The 18,206-nt window shown below is 49.4% G+C and overlaps 2 protein-coding genes across 10 annotated transcripts in view; one reads left to right on the top strand and one right to left on the bottom strand.

The window, feature by feature from the left end:
* The window catches only part of LOC127569540 (villin-1-like), a 473,442-nt gene that overhangs the window by 120,570 nt on the left and 334,666 nt on the right, over positions 1-18,206 (top strand). The window lies entirely within an intron of this gene.
* spega (striated muscle enriched protein kinase a) overlaps positions 1-18,206 on the bottom strand; it is a 192,415-nt gene that overhangs the window by 116,276 nt on the left and 57,933 nt on the right. For all 6 annotated transcript variants that reach the window (XM_052013952.1, XM_052013934.1, XM_052013962.1 and 3 more), the window contains 3 exons: positions 5,065-5,279; positions 3,502-3,590; positions 1,595-1,770 (listed from right to left, as the gene is read on the bottom strand). In XM_052013952.1, the coding sequence (XP_051869912.1) occupies positions 1,595-1,770; positions 3,502-3,590; positions 5,065-5,279 (480 nt within the window). The remainder of the gene's footprint in view (positions 1-1,594; positions 1,771-3,501; positions 3,591-5,064; positions 5,280-18,206) is intronic.

The following is an 18,206-nucleotide window of genomic DNA, read 5'->3' on the forward strand; positions in this document are numbered from 1 at the left end:
CCAGTCTCACACTCAGCGTTAAACATTCCTGGCTCAGGGTCGAAAGATCCTGAGCCATTTCTGCTCCCCACCACGCTGGACCTTGAATTGGTCAGCAGATTCTGACACATGAAGATGGTGAGCTTTCCCCCATCTCCCACATCAGATGCACTGTTGGCATAGGTCCCATCAGAATGACCCGACCAACCCCTCCAATGGCCAGGAGAAGAAAGGGCAACATCAAAGTGAGGAACATCCACCCCTGTGCAAGATATGGAAACCACAACTGCGGTCCAGCCCAGGAGGTAGTGAGGGGAAGGGTGGACACGGCCCTTCCCACCACTGACAGCATCTACAGGAGGTACTGCCTCAAGAAAGATCCCCACCATCCGGGTCATGCCCTCTTCTCGCTGCTACTGTTGGGCAGGAGGTACAGAAGCCTGAAGCCCCACACCACCAGGTTCAGGAACAGTTACTTTCCTACAACCAGCAGGTTCTTGAACCAACCAGCACAACCCTAACCCTACCTCAGCAATAGAACACTACGGACCTCCTCTTGCACTACTGACTGGTTGTATCACTACCTGGTATGGAGGCTCCCATGCACAGGATTGAAAGAGGCTGCAGAGGGTTATGGACTCAGCCAGCTCCATCACAGGCACAACCCTCCCCACCATCGAGGACATCTTCAAGAGGCGGTGCCTCAAGAAGGCGGCATCCATCACTAAGGACCCTCACCATCCGGGACATGCCCTCTTCATGTTACTGCCATCAGGGAGGAGGTACAGGAGCCTGAAGACCCACACTCAATGATTCAGGAACAGCTTCTTCCCCTCCGCCATCAGATTTCTGAACGGTCCATGAACCCATGAACACTACCTCGTTATTCCTTTCTTTTTGCACTATTTATTTATTTTGTAATTTATAGTAATTTTCTGTCTTGCACTGTCCTGCTGCCACAAAACAACAAATTTCATTTCATCTAAGTCAGTGATAATAAACTTGATTCTGACAAATCCTGGGATCTCATAAACTTTAACATTTGTCTACAGTTTTCAAATCTGGTTTCATGCACTCCCCAGATCTCTCCACTGCCATTTGCATTGACTTTATATCTTTCCTTATTCTTCCTCTCAAAGTGCATCAGGTCACACTCTCCGCGTTCTGCTTCTTTCAGTGTTCAGTCTCTGCCTCCAGAATTCTGACCCTGTCCTCCTTGATGTCCCTCAGTTGCCTGCTCAAGTCCAGGGTGTTGATGGGGGTTAATATGAGCGGTGCTCCTATGACCAACGCAAGGACCATGTAAATGCCCCTCTACCTGAACAAGAACAGACACCACCTCCCTTCCCTTTCCTCTGCCTTCGACACTTTTTGTGCCCACACTGATACTGTCTCCTTACTCCCAAATACTTAAACTTTGCTAACATTTCAATGATGTAAGTACCTAATGAAATGTCCCTTCAAAGTCCATATACTCAGCATCCACCGCGCTCTCTGCAATTGGATGGCTATCAAGTGAAAGTGCTGGTGCCTGAAAGCGTGGTAACACACACAGATGATTGGCTCTGAAGGTCTATGCCAAAGCCTGGCGACATGGGAGACACCAAACACTCACCTTTGACCTCCAGCTTGCTGCTGCATTGCTTTGTGCCGTACTCGTTAATGGCTTTGCAGGAGTACATTCCGGAGTCGGACCTCTGCACGGCCATGATGTTCAGGTGGAAACGGCCGCTCTCTCCCTCCAGCACGTAGTGGCGACTGTCACTTTTCACTGGCTCCCGGTTCCGCAGCCTGCCGCCAAAGTTAAGACAAGTTGTCACCATGTGGGACTGCTGGAAGAGGGGTGTGAGCCTCCCCTTAGTGGCCCTTCTATCAGGAACCCTCCCTCTGTGCTCGAGGTCTTGGTTTGGAGGGATGTTCTGGGCATTGGTAGTGCTGAGGTCTCATCTGAGAGAGATCCAGGTGGAACCACTCAGTGTCAGGTCCCTGAGGGGAAGATCTCCTTCAACAGGGAGTCAAGAAGGTTTGCTCTTAACAAAGAGGGTCATAGAGTGGTAGAGTTATACAGCACAGAATCACCTTCTGCCTTTGGCGAGAAGGCAACATCCACCATCAAGGATCCCCACCATCCGGGCCGTGCCATCTTCTCGCAGCTCCCATGGGGCAGGAGGTACAGAAGCCTGAAGTCCCACACCACCAGGTTCAGGAACAGCTCCTTCCCTTCAACCACTCAGTTCTTGAACCAACCGGCACACCCCTAATCACTACAGTTTAGCAACACTGTGACCACTTTGATCAAGTTGCATTAAAATTGACTTTTTTTTTGTTCTAATTGTGTTCTTTCTTGTTAAGATTGCGTACAATTTATGTTTAATTTATGTTTTTCTTGTGAATGCTGTTTATCTGATGCTGTGTGCCTGCAATGCCGCTGCAAGTTTTTCATTGCACCTGTGCCCACATGGACTTGTGCATCTGACAATAAACTCAACTTTGATTTTGCCACCTGATCTACACAAATCCTATTTAGTCACGGTAGGTGTGTGTCCTTTGACGCATTGGTGATTCAAGCACTTGTCTGGATGCTTCACCACTGCTACAAGCGCCAAGAGGAGGCTGGTTCTGAGGCAAGTAACTCATCTCCTGATCCTCCCCAGCATCTACCGGACATCAGGTGTATGCTGGAATCCTCTCCGCTTGCCTGGATGAGTGCAACATTCTGGAAACTGAACACCAGCCGGGATAGATGCAGCACAGTTACTGACCCTGGCCGCTCCGACAGCACCTCCCAAACCCACCACCTCTCCCACCAGGAAGGACAAGGGCAGCGAGTGCAGGGGAACACCACCACATGCAGGTTGGTTCTAGTGAAGGGTCCTCGACCTGGTCTCTGGCCTTCAGTGTTGCCTGGATCGGAGAACTTTAATTATGGGGAGAGATTGGATTGGCTGAGCTCGTTTGCCCCTGAAGCGAAGGAGGTAGAGGGGTGACCTGATGGAGGTGTGTAAGATTATGAGAGGCATAGATAGGATAGATAGAGTCTTTTCCCCGTGGTAGGGGCATAGGTTTAAGGTGAGAGGAAGGAGGTTTAAAGGGGATCCGAGGGGCAAGTTTATTTTTACACGGGGACTGCTTGTTATCTGGAACATACTGCCAGAGGAGGTGGAATCAGATACAACAACTACATTTAACGGGCTTTTAGACAGGCACAAATAGGCAAGACAGAAAAAGATATGGTCCTAATGCGGGCAAATGGGATTGGTGCAGATGGACAAAATGGTCAGCATGGATGTGATGGGCCGAAGAGCCTAGTTCTGATAGCTGGATCGCTTTCGCTGGCTCTGACCACTGGTTGGACTGACTTCCCCAGCAGACCTCAGTCAGTGGAAGTTTTTCCATTGGGAACCCGGATTGATTGTGTAAAGACTCCTTCCCAAGATGTGGTTGTCTCTGGATGGTATGTGACTTGGAGGGGAAGCTACAGGGAGTGGTGACCTCAGCCACAAGCCCCGACCTCTCACTCACCAATAAATGATGGGTTTTGGTTCACCCCGCACACGCACGGTTAAACTGATGTTCTCTCCTTCCACTGCAGTCTGGTTGCTCAGGGGCACCTAAAGAAAGACACACAGAGGGGTCAGTGAGCTCAGCGATCGGTGGGACAGGGAGGGGCGTTCATCAGAGACCTTTAGTGGGGTGGGTTGGTGGGAGAGAGACACAGCAAAGCCTCAGCATCTAAAGGGGCAGGTTAGAGCTGCCTTGTTTGGAGGGGTGAGCAGGTCCCTGAGGGTGGGGTATCGGAGGGGGCCTTCCCGAGGGTGGGATATCAGAGGGAGGCGTCTCCGAGGGTGGGATGTCGGACGACATCCCTGAGGGTGGGATATCGGAGCGAGACATCCCCAAGGGTGGGATATCGGAGGGAGATGTCCCCGAGGGTGGGATATTGGAGGAGGACATCCCCGAGGGTGGGATATCGGAGGGAGATGTCCCCGAGGGTGGGATATCGGAGGGAGACATCCCCGAGGGTGGGATATCAGAGGGAGATGTCCCCGAGGGTGGGATATCAGAGGGAGATGTCCCTGAGGGTGGGATATCGGAGGGAGATGTCCCCGAGGGTGGGATATTGGAGGAGGACATCCCCGAGGGTGGGATATCAGAGGGAGACGTCCCAAGGGTGGGATATTGGAGGGAGGCATCCCCGAGGGTGGGATATCAGAGGGAGATGTCCCTGAGGGTGGGATATCAGAGGGAGACATCCCCAAGGGTGCGATATCGGCGGGAGATGTCACCGAGGGTGGGATATCGCAGGGATATCATGAGTTTGGGACAGTTTAGTAGTGAATGAAGAACGAGTGCTGACATGAGGCCTTTCAGAAGGAAGAACAACAGAACTGCAAAAAAGCTGCAGCACGACGGAGCTACCTGTGCTCACACAGAAAGCTGGCACAAGTGCAGCAGGTAATGGGGAAGACTAATGACAGGTTGGCTCTTACTTCAAGGGCTTGGAGTACAAAATAAATGGAAGTCTTACTGCATCTGCCCAAGGTGTCGGTGAGACCACGTCGAGGATACGGCAAACAGTTTTGATATCATTTCTTTGGAGGTGCTTCACAGAAGGTTCATGAGGATGACACCAAGTATGGTGGGGTTGTTATACAAAGAAAGGCGAAACAGATTGGGACTCTACTCACTGAGTTTAGAAGAACGAGAGGTGATCTTATTGAAACATGAAAGATTCTCCGGAGGACGTTTTCTCTCATGAAGGAGTTTAGGACCAGGGGACACAGTCTCAGAATAAGGGGACACTCAGTCTGCAATGAGGAAGAATTTCTCCTCTCAGAGGCTTCTGAGTCTTTGGAACTCCTTGCCACAGAGAGATGTGGGGGCAGAGTCCTCAGGTATACTTACGGCTAAGGTAGATTTCTATTGATGAAGGGGATCAAGGGTTATGGTGAAAGGGCAGGAAAGTGGACGAGGAATGTTGGATCGGCCATGACCCCGTTGAGTGTTAGAGCAGGATGGAGGAGGTGGGTGGCCCACTTCTTACCTCTCCCTGTCTAAAGCTCTGGCAGTTCGGACAGGACTTACCTCGAAGGTGGGCGGCGCTTTGAAGTGGCTTTTGATGACAGTTTGCCGCTCGTCCGCACTCCGCTGCTCACGAACCTCTGGCAGCTTCAGGGCTTGCTTGCCTTTGTAGGTTAGGTCACCGGGTTCCTCTAAGGGGCTGAGGTACTCTTCGTCCGAGGTGATGGGACTGTAGAGCTCGGTTGGGACGGCTTGCGAACGAGGATCTGCGGCAGAATCTGCAGTGTTAGAGAGAGAGAGAGGAACTCAGGGTCAGACACAGCAGCCCGCACTGTACCTCAGCACGTGCTCAGCACAGCCTCCAGAATTCCTGACTCACTTCTGGCCACCACGCTACAGGGAGGATATCTACAACACATGATGCACACGCAAGGTCTGAAGAATCGTAGATGACCCTTCTCATCCCTCCCATGACCTATCTGTCCCACTGCCGTCTGGCAAGCGGTACCGGAGCATCCGGGCCAGAACTGCTAGACTGTACAACAGCTTTCTCCCCCAGGCTGTCAGGCTCCTGAATACCCTGGGGACAGTTTCTGACGAATGCCGCGTCAAAAGCCCTGGTTTGCACAACAGCGTATAAGAACGTTGGCTGCTGATGAACGTTTACACAATTAGTGCAACACACTGAGTTCTGTATTTTCTTCGTCCAACTCAGTTTTGCACTAACTCTGCACTCAATTTGTATTCTGTATATACCGTTTTTTGCATTATTTGTACTTGCACAATTTTTTTATCTGCGTTTATTGTATGTCTTCTGTTTTATGTATGTCCTCTGTTGTGTGAGTCTGGGGGAAATGACATTTCACTCCTCCATGTATTTTTGTAGCACGGGGGTGACTGACAATAAAGTAACTTGAACTAATAGAGAGAGGGCAGAAGGGATTCACCAGGATGTAAATTGGTGAACTGGTTTATTATTGTCACATGCACATAGAACATAGAACAGTACAGCACAGAACAGGCCCTTTGGCCCACATTGTTGTGCCAACATAGCTAATCCCTCCTACCTACAGAATGCCCATGTCCCTCCATTTTCCTCTCATTCATGTGCCCATCCAAGCCCCTCTTAAAAGCCCCCAATGAATTTGCCTCCACCGCACTATCAGGCAACACAATCCAGGCATCCACCACTCTCTCAGCAGAAAAACGTACCCCTCACGTCTGTTCTGAACCTACACCCTCTCACCTTAAAAGCATGCCCTCTGGTATTGGATTGCTCAATAATAGGAAAAAGATATTGCTTGTCCACCCTATCTATGCCCCTCATAATTTTATACACTTCCAAAAGATCACCCCTCAGCCTCTGCCGCTCTAGAGAAAAGAGCCCAAGTTTGTCCAGCCTCTCCTTATAGCACATGCCCTCTAATCCAGGCAGCATCCTGGTAAACCTCCTCTGCACCCTCTCTAAATCCTCGACATAGTGAGGTGACCAGAATTGCATGCAATACTCTAAATGCGGCCTAACCAGAGTTCTATAGAGATGTACCTGGGCTCTTTTCTCTGGAGCAGCAGAGGCTGAGGGGTGATCTGTTGGAAGTGTATAAAATTATGAGGGGCATAGATAGGGTGGGCAAGTAATATCTTTTCCCATTATTGAGCGATCCAATACCAGAGGACATGCATTTAAGGTGAGGAGGGTAGGTTCAGAACAGACGTGAAGGGTACGTTTTTTACTGAGAGAGTGGTGGATGCCTGGAATGCGTTGCCTGATAGGGTGGTGGAGGCAAATTCATTGGGGGCTTTTAAGAGGGCCTTGGATGGGCACATAAATGAGAGGAAAATGGAGGGATATGGACATTCTGTAGGTAGGAGGGAATAGATATGTCGGCTCAACATCGTGGGCTGAAGGGCCTGTTCTGTGCTGTACTGTTCTATGTTCTACGTACCGAGGTACAGTGAAAAACTTTGTTTTGCATGCCATCCATACAGATCATTTCTTCACATCAGTGCATTGAGGTAGTACAAAGGAAATTAATAACAGAATGCAAAGTATAGTGTTACAGCAACAGAGGAAGTGCAGTGCAGGCAGACAATAAGGTGCAAGGCTATAACGAGGTAGACTGTGAGGTCAAGATTCCACCTTATCATACTAGGGGACCATTCAATAGTCTTATAACAGTGAGATAGAAGCCATCCTTGATCCTGGTGGTACGTGCTTTCAGGATTTCAGGATTTTGGTATTGGTTTATTATTGTCACTTGTACCGAGGTACAGTGAAAAACTTGTCTTACAAACTGATCGTACAGATCAATTCATTACACAGTGCAGTTACATTGAGTCAGTACAGAGTGCATTGATGTAGTACAGGTAAACACAATAACAGTACAGAGTAAAGTGTCACAGCTACAGAGAAAAGTTTGTATCTTGAGTGATGGGGGGGAAGAAGAGAGAATGTCTGGGGTGGGTGGGGTCTTTGATTATGTTGGCTGCTTTACTGAGGCAGCAAGAAGTGTAGACAGAGCCCATGGAGGGGAGGCTGGTTTCCGTGATGTGCTGAGCTGTGTCCACAACTCTCTGTAGTTTCTTGTGGTCACAGGCAGAGCAGTTGCCGTACCAAGCTGTGATGCATGCGGAGTAGACGTTGGCTGGAAATGGAGCGCTGTAGTCATAAGGAGAGATCGGATGGGCTGGTTTTATTCTCACTGGAATGTAGGAGGCTGAGGGGTGACGTTATAGAGGTTTATAAACCTATGAGGGGCATAGGTAGGATAAATGCAAATGTGACTAGCTGAGGAAGGCACGGTCCTGGTATGAACACTGGGCACAGTATATAAAATTAAGAATGGATGTAGATAGGGTAGACTGCAGGAAACGTTTCCCCATATCAGAGGTAGATCACACTAGAGGGTGTAGATTGACAGTGAGGAGGAAGGGACTCAGAAGGGGTCTGAGGGGGACCTGTCTCACCCAGACGGTGGTGAGTACCTGGAACACACTGCCTGAGAGAGTGGTGGAAGCAGAGTCACTGACAGCTGTTCAGTAGTGTCTAGACGAGCACGTGAATCGTCTGGGCAGAGAAGGCTACGGGTTAAGTCTCTCTGCAGATGCTGCCTGACCTGCTGGGTATCTCCACCATTTTGTCTTATTTCAGACCGTTGGTCCCATTCTGCACTCCAGTCCCACCCCCCCCCCCCCCCCCCCATTACCCTGGTCAGATCACGCTCAGATTTCAACATCTGTTTCGCTTCTGTGATTCATCTCGACCACTTGCTGTGGGAGCACCTTCCATATTCTCCCCACTCTCTGGGGGGAACCAAGATCCTCGTGATTGGATTTATCAGTGATCTTTTTATACGGATAGTCTGGATTATTTCTGGTCTCGCCGGCAAGAGGAACAATATTCTCTTGGCCTAACCTTGGCCTGACCCGGGTCGTTGAGCATCCGTTCTGATGGAAGGTCATTGACCCTTAGTGTCCAAAAACCCATCAATCAGCCAGTGAACCCCACAGCCCAGGGAGAGAGGGTATTCCACAGCCACCAAGGCATAGAAAGCTATGGGCAGGTAAATGGGATTACTGCTGTTGGGTGCTTGATGGTCAATATAGACGTGATGGATCGAAGGGCCTGTTTTTTGTGCAGTACAATTCTATGACTCTTTGACACCTCCAGAGAGCCCCCAACCCTCAGAGAATTATACAACTGTGACATATCTCCCACCATCTCCATTCCAGGTCCCACACAATAAATCGAATGTGCTAAGAATAGTCTTGAATATATTTGTGCCACTTCTTAATTGCCTTCAACATTCCAAGCTTCTCCCAGTTTAGAAAGCAGGTGAGTCAACCTGGGAGCATTGAGTTAAGAAGAGACATATTTAGGATCAAGTTGCCCTACTATTGTTCCTAGATGATTAATTCCCTCCTCCAGTGGCGCACAGTGACTGCAGTGTGCATCATCTGCACAGTTACACGCCCAGGCTACTCCGACAGCACCTCCCAAACCCCACCACCTCTCTCAACAGGAAGGACAGGGCAGCAGGTACATGGGACTTGAAAACCTATCTCAAGTACTTCAGCATCACTGGGTCTACCGTGGAATTCCCTCCCCAACAGCAGAGTGGGAGCCCCTTCACCAGGACCCCAGCGGTTCAAGGTGCCGGCTCACCTCCCACCTTCTGCTAAATTGGTTTATTATTGTCACGTGTACTGAGGTACAGTGAAAAACTTTGTTTTGCATGCTATTCATACAGATCATTTCATCACATCAGTGCATTGAGGTAGTATTGGTATTGGTTTATTACTGTCACTTGTACCGAGGTACAGTGAAAAACTTGTCTTGCACACCGATCGTACAGGTCAATTCATTACACAGTCCAGTTACATTGGGTTAGTAATGAGTGCATTGATGTAGTACAGGTAAAGACAATAACAGTACAGAGTAAAGTGTCACAGCTACAGAGAAAGTGCAGTGCAATAAGGTGCAAGGTCACAACAAGGTAGATCGTGAGGTCAGAGTCCATCTCATTGTATAAGGGAACCGTTCAATAGTCTTATCACAGTGGGGTAGGAGCTGTCCTTAAGTCTGGTGGTACGTGCCCTCAGGCTCCTGTATCTTCTACCCGATGGAAGAGGAGAGAAAATGTCCCGGGTGGGTGGAGTACAAGGGAAAACAGTAACAGAATGCAGAATAAAGTGTTACAGCTACAGAGAAAGTGCAGTGCAGGCAGACAATAGGGTGCAAGGTCATAACGAGGTGGACTGTGAGGTCAAGAGTCCATTTTATCATACTAGGGGACCGTTCAATAGACTTATAACAGTGGGATAGAAGCTGTCCTTGATGGTACGTGCTTTCAGGCTTTTGTATCTTCTGCCCAATTAGGGATGGGCCTTGTCAGTAACAGTCACATCACATAAACAATGAAAAAGAAACAGATCTTGAATAGTAACACAAGAGACTGCAGATGCACGGAGAAGGGTCATCGTTTTGCTACAGTACAGCAACACCATGACCACTTTGCACTAAAATGGACTTTTTTTTGTTCTAATTGTGTTCTTTCTTGTAAGAATTGTGTTTATGTTTTTCTTGTGAATGCTGCTTACCTGATGCTCTGTGCCTGTGATGCTGCAAGTAAGTTCTTCATTGCACCTGTGCACACATGGACATGCAGATGACAATAAACTTGACTTTTTGACTTTGACTTTGCAGGGTTGGTTGCAGAGTTTTGACCCAAAATATCGACAATTCCTTCCCCCCAACAGATACTGCTCGACCTGCTGAGTTCCTCCAGCAGATAGGTTGTAGTTCGATATTGATGAATAGTAACTAATTAGTAGTAACTGAGGAATAGCATTGCCACTTAATGTTCATCCAATATTCTGCTCGAACACCACCCCACCTCTCCAACCTTGCCCCAGGTAAGACCCACCGTGCAGAGGACATCTCACAATTATTTGCATTTTAGCCGATTCTGAAGGATTCTAAACTTTTCCTTGACAGATTTTAATACACAGCTCTTGCTCCAGCATCTCCAGAACCATCAAACAATCTGCTGGAGGAACTCAGTGGGTCCAGCAGTATCTATGGGGGGGGGGAAGGAATTGTTGACAATTGTCCTGATGCAGGGTCATGACTCGAAACATCGACAATTCCTTCCCTCCCCACCACAGACGCTGCTCGACCCGCTGAGTTCCTCCAGCAGATTGTGTGTTGCTCCAGATTCCAGCATCTACAATCTCTTGTCTCTCCATTTCCAGGGCCTTGCCTCCCATGCCTCTGTCATTCTGTCTTCTCCCCCTCCCAGAAGATACAAAAGCTTGAGAACACATACCACCAGGCTCAAGGACAGCTTCTATCCCGCTGTTATCAGACTCTTGAACAGATCTCTTCCACAATAAAGATGTACCAATACCAACTCTTGATCTCTCAATCTACCTCATCGTGGCCCTTGCACCTTATTGTCTGCCTGCACTGCACTTTCTCTGTAACTGTAACACTTTATTCTGCATTCTGTTATTGCTTTTCCCTTGTACTACCTCAATATACTTATATATGGAATGATCTGCCTGGATAGCATGCAAAACAAAAGTTTTTCACTGTACCTTGGTACATGTGACAACAATAAACCAATTTACCAATATGAGTAGGCTACCTAAGTGGTCAGAGAGGGTACCTCACTTGCCCACCAGTGCACACAGTGACACAGGGCTCACAGATGCCTGGTGTTGCAACAGCTGGAATATGCCTGTTGTCATGGTGAAGCTGCACCGTCACCGTGGCGACCGTTTCCAGAGCCCTGTAACGAGCGATGCTTCCCTCTGCCTGTTCTCTCAGTGTCTGGGTTACTGACCAGCTATAATGGGCCAAGGGACATGAGGGATAGGCAAGGGGCTGGATTAGGGGCTGGAGCGATATAGTGGCGGCTGGGGGGGTAGGTTGAAGGGGGCTGGTGGGGGTGCGGGGGAAACTGAAGGTGTGGGTGGGTTTGTGAAAAGGTAGAATGACGGGGGTGAATAGAAACATAGAAACATAGAAAACCTACAGCACAATACAGGCCTTTCGGCCCACGAAGCTGTGCCGAACATGTCCCTACCTTAGAGACCCATAGCCCTCTATTTTTCTCAGCTCCATGTACCTATCCAAAAGTCTCTTAAAAGACTATCGTATCCGCCTCCACCACCGTTGCCAGCAGCCCATTCCACACACTCACCACTCTCTGAGTAAAAAACTTACCACTGACATCTCCTCTGTACCTACTCCCCAGCACCTTAAACCTGTGTCCTTTTGTGGCCACCATTTCAGCCCTGGGAAAAAGCCTCTGACTATCTACACAATCAATGCCTCTCATCATCTTATACACCTCTATCAGGTCCCCCCTCATCTTCCGTCGCTCCAAGGAGAAAAGGCCGTGTTCCCTCAACCTGCTTTCATAAGGCATACTCCCCAATCCAGGCAACATCCTTGTAAATTTCCTCTGCACCCTCTCTATGGCTTCCACATCTTTCCTGTAGTGAGGCGACCAGAACTAAGCACAGTACTCCAAGTGGGGTCTAACCAGGGTCCTATATAGCTGCAACATTACCTCTCGACTCCTAAATTCAATTCCCCAATTGATGAAGGACAATACACTATATGCCTTCTTAACCACAGAGTCAACCTGTGCAGCTGCTTTGAGCATCCTATGGACTCGGACCCCAAGATCCCTCTGATCCTCCACACTGCCAAGAGTCCTACAATTAATACTATATTCTGCCACCATATTTGACCTACCAAAATGAACCACTTCACACTTATCTGGGTTGAACTCCATCTGCCACTCCTCAGTCCAGTTTTGCATCCTATCTATGTCCTGCTGTAACCTCTGACAGCCCTCCACACTATTCACAGCACCTCCAACCTTTGTGTCATCCGCAAACTTACTAACCCATCCCTTCACTTCTTCATCCAGGTCATTTATAAAAATCACAAAGAGCAAGGGTCCCAGAACAGATCCCTGAGGTACACCACTGGTCACCGACCTCCATGCAGAATACGACCCTTCAACAACCACAGTTGGGGTAAACTGATGTGAACGGGGGGGGGGGGGATGCAGGAGCAGAGTGAAAGGGTGGGGAGGGGGTCTTGTGAGTGGTTAGAAACAGTGTTTGGGAGTAGACTGATGGCTTGGTGAAGATGAGGGGTTAGATGCGGGGGGCGGGTGTTGCTTTTGATGGAGGAAAGTCCTAGTTTGGGCTTGAGAGGGATTGGCTGTCTCTCAGGTGGAGCAGTGGGTAATGGTCTGAGGTGGAGTCATGGAGTCATACAGCATGGAAATAGGCCCTTCGGCCCAAACCGGTCCATGCTGACCATCAACCACTCATTCACACCAATCCTACCATTTACACTAATTCTATCCTAACCCTAATCTCTCTACACTCACGACTGTGTGGCTAGGCACAGCTCAAACACCATCTATAAATTCACCAAGGACACCACTGTTGTTGGCAGAATCTCAGGTGGCGACGAGGAGGCGTACAGGAGTGAGGTAGATTGGCTGGTTGAGTGGTGTCGCAACAACAACCTTACACTCAACATCATCCAGACCAAGGAACTGATTGTGGACTTCAGGAAGGGGAAATCGGGAGAACACACACCAGTCCTCATTGAGGGGTCAGCGGTGGAAAGGGTGAGTAGATTCAAGTTCCTGGGTGTCAACATCTTGGAGGGTTGATGCAATCATGAAGAAGGCATGCCAGCGGCTCTAATTCGTTAGGACTTTGAGGAGATTTGGTATGTCACCAAAGGCTCTTACAAATTTCTACAGGTATACGGTGGAGAGCATTCTGACTGGTTACATCACTGCCTGGTATGGAGGCTCCAATGCACAGGATCGCAAGAGGCTACAGAGGACTGTAGACTCAGCCAGCTCCATCACAGGCACAACCCTCCCCACCATCGAGGACATCTTCAAGAGGCGGTGCCTCAAGAAGGCGGCATCCACCACTAAGGACCCTTACCATCCAGGACATGCCCTCTTCTCGTTACTACCATCGGGGAGGAGGTACAGGAGCCTGAAGACCCACACTCAACGATTCAGGAACAGCTTCTTCCCCTCCGCCATCAGATTTCTGAACGGTCCATGAACCCATGAACACTACCTCGTTATTCCTTCTTTTGTGCACTACTTATTTATAGTGATCATGTCTCTGCACTGTACTGCTGCCGCAAAACAACAAATTTCACGTCATGTGTCAGTGATAATAAATCTAATTCTGATTCTGAACCCATTTATTCTCAGATCAGATTAGATTAGTTTATTGTCATGTACACCAGGATGCAATGGAATTCCTGGCTCACTGTGTAATCAGTACGCACAATAATATTAAATACAACAATAAATACAGCGAAGAGCCCAGAGCAACAGAATGGTGCAAAGATTGGCGTGCAATCTTACGTAGTGTAAAAAGAAATGGTAAAGTGACAATAACGGAAGAAGTGGAATTAAGAGTCGGAGAACGTGGCAGCACCGCTGGGAAGGGGATGTGAGGGAGGTGACGGGTTCAGGAGTCTGACAGCAGTGGGGAAGAAGCTGTTCTTCAGTCCGGACGTGCGGGCTTTCAAACTCCTGTGTCTTCTCTCAGAAGGTGGAAGATAACCCTAGCCTCACATTTCCATCAACTCCCCCCAGATTCTCCCCCTCACCCACACACTGGGGATAATTTACAGCAGCCCATTAACCCACCGACCCCACACGTCTTTGGGATGTGGGAGGAAACCGGAGCACCCGGGGGGGGGGGAAACCCACGCGGTCACAGGGAGAGTGTGCAAACTCCACACAGACAGCGCCCGAGGTCGGGATCAAACCCGGGTCTCTGGAGCTGTGAGGCAGCAGCACTACCCGCTAAGCCACTGGGCTGCCCTGTAAGGAGGGTTGCAGGGGGAGGGGTTAATAGGGGTGGGGGGGGGGGGGGGACAGACATGAGCATTGCACCGGGAGAGGAGGTGGGCTTGGCCCGCACTGTGAGCCACACCTGTCACAGACATCGTCTGGTGGGAGCCCAGCCTTAATCCCCACCATCGAATTTGTTGGCTTCGGGTGAGACCTTCACAGCCAATGAACTAGTTTTGAGCCATGCTGGAGCTACAACAGCTTTTATTTATGGAGTGTCTTTAATATAGTAAAAGATCCCAAGGCACTTCACAGGAACGTTATCAACCAACATTTGACACCAGGTCATAGAAGGAGATATTAGGGGCTGAGAGCAAAGGCTTCGAGAGGGAAGTTTTAATGGGGGGGGGGAGAGGGGGGGAGAGAGAGAGAGGGAGGGGGCGGGGGGGAGAGAGAGAGAGGAGAGAGTGGGGATAGAGAGGGGGAGAGAGAGGGGATAGAGAGAGGGGGGATAAAGAGAGGGGAAGAGGGGAGAGAGAGGAAGAGGGGGGAGAGAGAATGAATAGAGAGGGGATAAAGAAGGGGAAAGGGGAGAGAGAGAGAGAGAAAGAGAGAGGGGATAAAGGGAGAAGGGAGAGAGAGAGGGAAGAGAGAGTGGGGGATAGAGAGGGAGAGATAGAGGGGGAGTTAGAGAGAGGGGGATGACAGAGGGCAAGATTAAGGAGGGAGATAGAGAGGGGGGGTTAGAGAGAGAAAGGGGAAGATAGGGATGGAGAGAGGGAATAGGGAGAGAGAGAGGAGGGGATAGAGAGGGATATGGGGGATAGAGGGAGAGAGGGGAGAGAGAAAGAGGGAGAGAGAGAGGGAGAGAGAAAGAGAGAGAGAGAGAGAGCGCGCATAGGGGGGAGTGATGTTTGGCTATTGCTGTAAGAACGAGACCCCACTCCCAATCGTCGAATTATGCAGTGAGCCCCGTCTGAAACCCTCCTGTACATTGGATTCCGTCCTTACCAGTGTTGGCGGTGAGGGGAAGGCAGATGAAGGCAGCACCAGCCAAAACCTTTATCCAGACTTGGCATCGTTCAGCCGTCAAGGGGCCAACCAATGGAGCTGGGGCAAATGCTCAGCCATCTACTGGGCCGGCAGTGACCGTGTCCAGCGAGGAGGACCCAGCCCAGGCATCCCAGCCAGCCACTGCCATTCTCCGAGGGTGGAAGAAGAGGAAATGGCAGAGTTTCCGGATGTCGAGATGGGAGAGACAGGACTGATGATTGCAACGGGAATTAGGGCCAGTAGTTGAAATGCACCTCCTCCTTGCACGGGAGGGGGGTGGGAAGGTTACTCTGACACGGAGGCTCCCGCGATATTCCCCGAGCACTGATCCTGACTGCAGGGTGAAGACCAGACTGCAGATCTGTAAACAGCACTGTCCGTGCGGGAGAAGGAATGCCAGACATGCACCGAGCTTTATTTAGCACCCAGTACAATTACAGTCACCGTCAACTCTTCCACCTCTAAACATCATCGTCCGGAGGATCGAGGACAACAGTAAAGAGTCTTACTGCAATTATACAGACCCTCGGTGAAATGGCACCTGGGGTACCATGGACAGCTTTGGTCTTTCCTCAGTAAGGATGAACTTGCCATAGAAGAGTTCAGTGAAGATTTACCAGACTGTTTCCAGGGACGGTGGGTGTGCTGTATGAGCGACCTCTCATACACTAGAAGATGAGCTCCTCATTTCTCAATCTACCTCGTCGTGGCCTTGCACCTTATTGTCTGCCTGCACTGCACTTTCTCTGTAACTGTAACACTTTATTCTGCATTCCGTTTTCCTTTTGTACTACCTCGATGTACTTATGTACGGAATGATCTGTCTGCATGGCATGCAAACAAAAGTTTTTCATTGTATCTTGGTGTGTGGGACAATAATAAACCAATTACCAATACCAGTTCTGGTTGCCCCTTTACAGGAAGGATGTGGAGTCTTTGGAGAGGGTGCAGAAGAGGTTTACCAGGATGCTGCCTGGATTAGAGGGTATTATACAATGAGATGGACTCTGACCTCACGATCTACCTTGCTGTGACCTTGCACCTTATTGCACTGCACCTTCTCTGTAGCTGTGACACTTTACTCTGTACTGTTATTGTTTTTACCTGTACTACATCAATGCACTCTGCACTAACTCAATGTAACTGCACTGTGTAATGAATTGACCTGTTTGATCGGTTTGTAAGACAAGCTTTTCACTGTACCTCAGTACAGTGACAATAATAAACCAATACCAATACCAATGAGCTATGAGGAGAGGTTGGACAAACTTGGGTTGTTTTCTCTGGAGGGTAAGATGCTGAGGGGAGATCTCATAAAATTATGAGTGTTCCCACTTCCTCAGGAAAGCAGCCAACATAATCAAGGACCCCCTCCCACCCTGGACATTCTCTCTTCTCCCCTCTCCTGTCGGGCAGAAAATACAAAAGCCTGAGAACACGCACCACCAGGCTCACGGACAGCTTCTATCCCGCTGTTATAAGGCTCCTGAATGGACCTCTTATATGATAAAGATGAACTCTTGATCTCCCAATCTATCTTGTTATGGCCTTGCACCTTACTGTCTGCCTGCACTGCACTTTCTCTGTAACTGCAACACATTATTCTGCATTCCGTTTTTCCTTTTGTACTACTTTCACGTACTTATGTACGGAATGATCTCCCTGGACGGCATGCAAAAAGCTTTTCACTGTATCTCGGTACGTGACAACAATAAACCAATTACCAATTACTAGTTACTCTGTGAGCTTCACAAGGCAAGGAATTTCACTGCACCCTGGGGAATATGACAGTAAACCAATCTGAATCAGGATCAGTAGGTTTGGGACAGCAGGAGGAGGACACTGTGCCCATTCCACAGGTCCTGAGGTCTGATTGACATGATCTGATTGACTGGTGGAGCAGGCTGGAGGGGCTGAATGGCCTCTTCCTCCTGCTGTTTGTTAGGTGCACGTGCTGGCTGCCACGTTTCCCACATTACAACAGTTGCTGTGCGGCAGAGGCTGCGAGGAAGCAGCGAACCTCTCTTCGCTTCAGTGGATCAGGCCGGTGTGGCAAGGAAGACACCTTGGTCGGCACAGGCGGGTTGGGCCGTAGGGCCTGTTTCTGATTGGATCCAGTGCTCACAGAACACAGACCAGCCCCCTCGGCACTGCAGCACTCTCTGACTGAAAGATCCAACCTCCGCTACTCCACCTGACATCCGTTCCAATTCCCCGTCTCCCGCCTTTTGACCTGAAAGCTCTAAATCTATCTCCTTGTTTCTCGTTATAGCTCCTACCTCCTGGATTTCCAGCAGAAAACTGGGCCAGGTAGTTTCCTTGCCAGCTGAAGCAGTTTGGAGATTCAGGCTGAGTTGAGGAGGCTCAGGAGCACATGTCTGCAGGTGCAGGGGTCTGCAACCCAGGTAAGTCTGAAGGGAGACACCAGAGACTGCAGATGCTGGAATCTGGAGCTACAGGCATTCTGCTGGAGGAACTCAGTGGGATCGCCCTTTGCACCATTCTCTCCCCTTCCAGGTGTCCATTCAGATCCAGGGTGGGTTAAAACTGGCCTCTCAAACTTTAAGCAACAAATAATCTGCTGGAGGAACTCAGCAGGTCAGGCAGCATCCGTGGAGGGAAATGAACAGTCAACGTTTTGGGTTGGAACATAGAACATAGATGTTGTGTGGAACGATATGAACACCTCCTCCATGATCAATCTAACCCCTCCGTCCTGCACAGCCCATAACCCTCCATTTTTCTTACTTCCATGTGCCTATCTAAGAGTCTTTTAAATGTCCCTAT

The sequence above is a fragment of the Pristis pectinata genome, chromosome 1 (genome assembly GCF_009764475.1).
Source record: "Pristis pectinata isolate sPriPec2 chromosome 1, sPriPec2.1.pri, whole genome shotgun sequence".
Taxonomy (NCBI): Eukaryota; Metazoa; Chordata; class Chondrichthyes; order Rhinopristiformes; family Pristidae; genus Pristis; species Pristis pectinata.